This window comes from Delphinapterus leucas, chromosome 9, assembly GCF_059928025.1.
Source record: "Delphinapterus leucas isolate spDelLeu-1000000601 "Yukka" chromosome 9, BTC_Dleu_Yukka2, whole genome shotgun sequence".
NCBI classification, from domain to species: Eukaryota; Metazoa; Chordata; class Mammalia; order Artiodactyla; family Monodontidae; genus Delphinapterus; species Delphinapterus leucas.
In genome coordinates, this window is record NC_143137.1 from 21992077 (window position 1) to 21998369 (window position 6293).

At 42.2% G+C, this 6293-nt stretch overlaps 1 protein-coding gene across 3 annotated transcripts in view; it reads left to right on the plus strand.

The window, feature by feature from the left end:
- COPG2 (coat protein complex I subunit gamma 2) overlaps positions 1-6293 on the plus strand; it is a 129597-nt gene that overhangs the window by 121910 nt on the left and 1394 nt on the right. For all 3 annotated transcript variants that reach the window (XM_089917386.1, XM_089917387.1, XM_089917388.1), the window contains one exon: positions 5551-5648. In XM_089917386.1, the coding sequence (XP_089773512.1) occupies positions 5551-5648 (98 nt within the window). The remainder of the gene's footprint in view (positions 1-5550; positions 5649-6293) is intronic.

Below are 6293 nucleotides of genomic sequence, written 5' to 3' on the forward strand. Positions count from 1 at the left end.
CAAACTGCTGAGCCCCACCCCAAATTTCTGATTCAGTAGGTCTAGTAGGGCGAAGAATGACATATTCCTAGGCAGAGCTGATAGAACACATCTTAAGAAGCACTGCTGTAAACTTTCCCCCAACCAAGCCCTTTAATTAAAAATTTCCCACGAAGGCATCAAGAGCAAGTCTACTCCTATCACTCCTTTTCAGACCTCTATTTCTCTCCCATTATATAGACTAGTCACTGCAGTCTGGCTTATACCCAACATACCACTCAGGCCCATTCTCACACTATAGGCTTCCCCATTCTGGGAGTCGTTACGGTCCTGTGGTTTTTCTTATTACCACCCACCTACTCAGAATCGTTCTCTAGTCTATACAGTGCTCCTCTTAGCTTGTAAACCCCCACCCCTCCTTCTGTGTCTTTTGGCCCAATTATGGGATCCTCTCCCTCCAGTCAATACCTGTCATTCTTCAAATGGCATTCTTTTAATCTGGGGGCACCTGTAATGTTGTTCTCCCATTCCTTTTCCCTTGCTACCTGTCTTGCCCTAAAGAAATATGCTGCCTTATCTTCAGCTTCTCTTATTTTTTTAGCTACCATCTCTGTTTCATTCAAGTGGATTCAGTCTCCTCCCAAACAGCACTCCCTAGCCAGGTTCTCTCCCCAGGAGCTGTCTCTCCACTTTCAGAAAATCTTGACATGACAGAGTAAATTCTAAGGATAACTTTAATGTGGCACTTGCAAGATATTCATTTGTATCTCCCTTTGGTGGTCTGCCCTCCCACGTCTTAATTATACATATAGCATAATTTCATCTACCATCTGTACATGAAAATAACAAATGAAGTTTTACTTTTGAGTTGGGCATGATCGCTAGCCACTCAGCTCTCAGTATTAGTCATCCATGCTATAGACCAGGGCTCAGAGATTTATCCTGGTGTCTTTAAGGTTGCTGGCCTGTCTTTATATCAGAGTTCATCTTAGTCCATCTCCTTCCAATCCTCCTAGCTAAAACTTCCCACCAAAACTTCCCATTACTTTTCGGGCCCTGTCTTCCCATCGTATATACTGCTTTTCAAAGTCTGGCGTTAAGACCCATCATTTAACCAGATAGACCCATTATAAGATCTTACAAGAGTTCTCATTCTGGAAAACTGTGTTCCTCATCTTATCTGCCCATGCCACTCCACCTGTTCTCAACTACTCTTCATATAGTTCTTCCCTTATGTAGTTTCCAGTCTCTCTCTTCTTTCTTATTTAATCATGATCTTTGGTACAAGTATGGTACCATATCCCTCCTGTCAGTACCTGCCAATCTTCAAATGACCCCATCTCTTCTGCAGCTCTTCCACTCTTTTCCTTGATTGACCCTAGAGAAACACCTATATTACCTACAGTCACTTGTTTTTTCAGCTACCATATTTATATCATTTCTCACGGATTGAGAAGTCTCTTCTTTCATCTTGTTTTCTGTACACTGTTCTGAATACATTTGCATTCTCAGTTCAGTACAGACCTTCATAGGATTCTTGCCACTGGCCACGGCTTGGATCCATCCCATTTAGACTCTTTAATATGTCACTCCATTGGTCATACTTGTTGCTTCAAATATCATTTGAGAAAAGATTCCCAGATTCCGTTAGTGAGACACTCCCTCATTAACACCAGCTCTTATTAGCCACTTCCTCTCCACGTCCTCTCTCCTCTTTGGCTGTAATCTAGCTTAGCTCCCGTCTCTCTACTTAATACGCAGCTCTGCCCTTTTCCAGTGTTCCTCCTTTTGGCCCTGTTTAATGCCCTTCCCTACTCACACCTTATATTCGGCACCCCAGCTTAAACCCTCCATCTTCTGTTTTTATGCTTCTAGCCTCCGTCTTCTCCCCTCTCTCCATGATATTTTCATACAAATCTCCCTAGGAAATGTCTGTCACTATTAGCCATGGTAGGGTAACTTCTAAGAGCAACCAATTTTAATGGCGCACTGCAATAATCTACGATATCTTAGCTATCCATCACCCTTTCATTTACCATCTTGTCTACAGAAGGAATGGAGGCAAAGTACTTCTCTTGAGGTATATTTCCCTCAGAATCTTCACCCATTCTCCAACAATAATCTATCTTCTGGCCAAACTACCTATTCACGCCCTCTATTAAGTCAAACCTACTCTCTCTAAAGTTGGCAGCAATGGGTTTTTATCCGCATTCATTGTAAGCAGCTTCCTTATAAACTTTCCTGTCACCCAAGTCCTTTAACAGTTTCCCTCCAAATCGGTGCTTCAGGAGCTAATCTACTCCTGCCTCCTACTCAGGTCCTTGCTCCTCACACTTTCTGTGCACTTCTCGCTGCTATACGGTCTTTACATCCAAAATGTGTCCAGTTAGACCATTTTGAGCTCTGACAGGATTCCCCATTTGAGGTCTTTATTACACACCTGCTCGGCCTTCTATGCTCTCCACTATACAATATTTCAATTTCTCTGCCTCCAGTCTCTCTTTTCTTTCTTTATTCCAGCATGACTTTTGGCCCAGGAATGCTGACTTATCCTTCCAGTTGATGTCTGTCATTCCTTAGCGTCTCCTTTCTGTCTGAGGGCAACTTTAATCTTGCTTTTCTGTACCTTTCTTCCTTTTTCCCCATATTTGTCCTAGAGAAAAACCTTATCTTCAGCACCCCTTCTGCCACATGTGTAGCATTTTCCTGGTAGGCACGTTCTCCTCATTTTTGGGCACTCACTGCTCAACTTGCTTTCTTTCATCTGCCTTGATTCCCTGCACACTCTACGCATCCCTTCCTTCTCGGTTTGGTCCAGACCTGTGGGGATTGCTGCAGGTAGCCTGTGTTTCAGGCCCATCCCTCCTACCCTCTTATCTTTCACCCCACTGACCACATCATTTTCTGTAACTATTATTCCAGCAAAGCTTTCTGGAATCTCCTCATAACCCCACTTATTTAGTCATAGTCTTCCCTCTAGTGGTTGAGGCCTGACAGCTCCCACCAAATCTCCCACTCTGCCATTTGCCACACTGCATGTTCTGCGCCCTGGCCTAATTCACACGGCTCGCTCCTTTCTTAGCTTCCAGCATCCATCTTTTCTCTAATTCTGTGTTTTGGTGTTTCTTTTTCCTACAAGTTTCCTCAGTAGTTATCTCCCATTTTCAGTCAGTTCTCAGACAAGCCTGATTTCTGGGGACGGTCTTAATGTAGACCTCCAGGGCATTCCTCTCTTATTCCCTTGGCTGTCTGCCGCGCTTCATTCATGAAGCTCTCATCTTTGTTACGGCAGTGGACTTAGTATTGTTCTCTTGCCATGGAAAGGCTCTCTCCCACCCCATTCTCCTCACCCGGTGTTAGTCATCCTCTCTCACAACACTGAGCGACTGCTACCAGTGGCTTTTAATGGAGTTCACCTTAGATTCCGTGTAACCTCTTACTGTATTAACCAAACCATTTATTTGAAAATTTGCCACAAAAGTTTCAGAAACATTATCTCTATTAATATCATTCCTATTTGCTTGCTTAATCCATTTTTCCTTATCACTTACTTATATATAAAGTGTCTTCTGTCTTTACTTATACATAAAATTCAACCAGTTAGCCCAGTCTGTGATCTACCATTATTCCTGACTGTCTCTCCTTATTCCTCTTCCTCATTTGCCAGTAACCTCCATGAACCAACCTGGGGTTCATATAATCTTCTATTACTCAACATCTATCCTGCCTCTCCATTTTTATTTGATCATGACCTTTGTTCATACCGTAATCCCATTCTCTCCTTTAATTTTTTCTTTTTTAAATACCTCAACTGACGCATTCTAGGTGTGTGTTAATTTCCACTTCTTTCTTTCTTCTTCTTCCCCCTTCCTCCTGCAGAAAATCCTACCTTAATTTAAACAAGATCCTTCTTTCACCAACCCCCTATTGCACGGAAATACATTCTGTAGTTTCGATCGGCACACTCTTTCCTATATGGGGCAATCCATTCCCGTCATCTGTTTCCGGTATGCTAGAGTGAATTCATTTGCTCTCTGAATTCAGGCCTATTCATAGGATTCCTACCAGTGGCTTTAATTACCTCTAACATTTCAATCTCTTGACTGCCTCAGCTACTAGAGCCTGCTGGAAAATATCTAGTCTCCTTCCTTTGAAATATAAGGTATTTCAAGTTTGTTCCTGAACACATTCTCTCCTCAGCACCTATGCATCACCCTCTCTCTTACTGCTTCCAATTACACTGCTGCCTTTCTAGCCTCACTCCTTTAGCTCGTGCACCTTCCTCTGCTTGCCAAAGCTCTTTTGCATCTTTTGAGATCCAATTAAACTGTACATCCTTTCAAATTTTTTATGATTTTCCAAGGCTGTTAATCCTGCACTCCACATAGCACTCTATTAAAACTTACATTAAAGAACCTATGGTACTAAATTGTAATGTCACAGGTATATATAGGTAGATCTCTCACACACACTGTTATTCAACTCCTAGACAATCAGCTGTGGGGAAAAAGGTCATGTCTTAGTCGTCTTTTTATCTAAGGATCTGGCATATTCATTTATACCTTTACATTATATAAATGTATTGACATTTTCTACATTTTTGGATGGAGGGAGTTTAAAGTTAAGACTGAACAAATGAAAGTCGCACTACCCGACCTGTCATATATGGTCTTTACATCTGAGTCTATTCTTTCCTGTCCTTGCCTATTCCCCAAGTAACTTTCTAACTCCACAGTTTCATATATATATATATATATATATACACACACACATATGAAATTTTTTAAACCTACAAGCCTTTTCCAGACCATGGACTAGACCCTTAATGTGCCTTTTCTTCATCCATGGTTAATAAATCCTCTCCTTCAGACAGTTCAGAAAATCCTGTCTTCTTCATGAAGACTTCATTTTCCTTCATTTCTTCCACTGATTATCTCAAAACATATAATTACCCACTTGCTTTCCCATTGTACAACACTGACTTCACCAATATTAGAACTTCATTACTGACCTACTCATTAAAGGTTGAAAGTTGACATAAAGCAAGTTCATTCTGGTGATCTCTGAACCCACTTTTGGTCCACAGTCTACAGATATAATATCTGTAAAGGTATCGAGACTGTGATATACTTAGTATTAATTTAATGATCTGTGTGTTTTACCATCCATATTTTATGCTTTGTTTGTCAGCTCCTAAAGTAGTGGTTCTTAACGTGTTGACAGGCATGACAAAAAGCCCCTTAAAAAGTGTCTCCCCTGCTGCTTTCCTGATCTGCAGTCAGATGCTCTACCACTGAGCCATACCCCCTGCTTTCCTTATATGAACATAAAAACAGAGTTTTGCCCATGTTGTCTTTTCCGTACTGTTCTAGCTCGCAGCAGGGAACAGACTGTAAAGTCCAGCGCACCGGCTTCTTTTGAGAACTGTGACCCTAGAAAACAGCCTACATACGCGTCACTTGCTAATTCAGAACACAGAGCCAAGGGCAGATGGTGCTTCCTAAGTTACTGATGGAAACCGTGCGCTTGCGCTGCCCATTGATGCAGGCTCGCCTGCTCTGTCTCCTCCAGCTGCAGGTACCTTCAGCTGCACCATGAAATTCACTGTCCGGGACTGCGACCCTGACACGGGGGTTCCAGCTGAGGAGGGGTATGACGATGAGTACGTGGTGAGTCTCCCCTGCAGAGAGACTCACTTTGACCCCTTGCACCACTGAGTGACTTCTGTCTGGAGAGAACATTTTCATCTGACATGAACTTATGGGATTGTATTCTTCTCAAACACATTACAGCTGAGGAGGACCTGGGCTAATCCTCCTGTCGTGGGAGCGCATCATGCCAAAGAGAATTGGGATTTACCACTCAGTACTGATTAAAGCAAAACTCACCCTTTTTAATGTTTTTATAATAGGGATAACTAAGAGATGAAAATAATTATATGATTTTCATTGAGATCAGTTTTATTTAACGTATTGGGGGTAGGGGTTTTTTGTTGTTGTTCAGCAGCTTTTAGTTTGCTTATAATGTAGCCACATCATGGACTGAAAAGCCTTCACAGACTGCAGGGAAAAGTTTTAGAAATATCTACCTGTTGGTGAATGCGAAGTTCAGAAGGCCCTGTACGGCTTGAACTCTGCAGTTACGTGTGGCAATGTGACTGCTTTGTACCTACACCAGGGCTACAGACGTTGATCTGAATATGGCTCTTGCCAGATGACCTGTTTTCTTGCTTTCCTTTGCTAGGGCCTACCTTGTTAGACTTATCCAGACTACAGAACTTCAAACTAGCTTGGCAGTAGAGTTTTTCCTAGGCT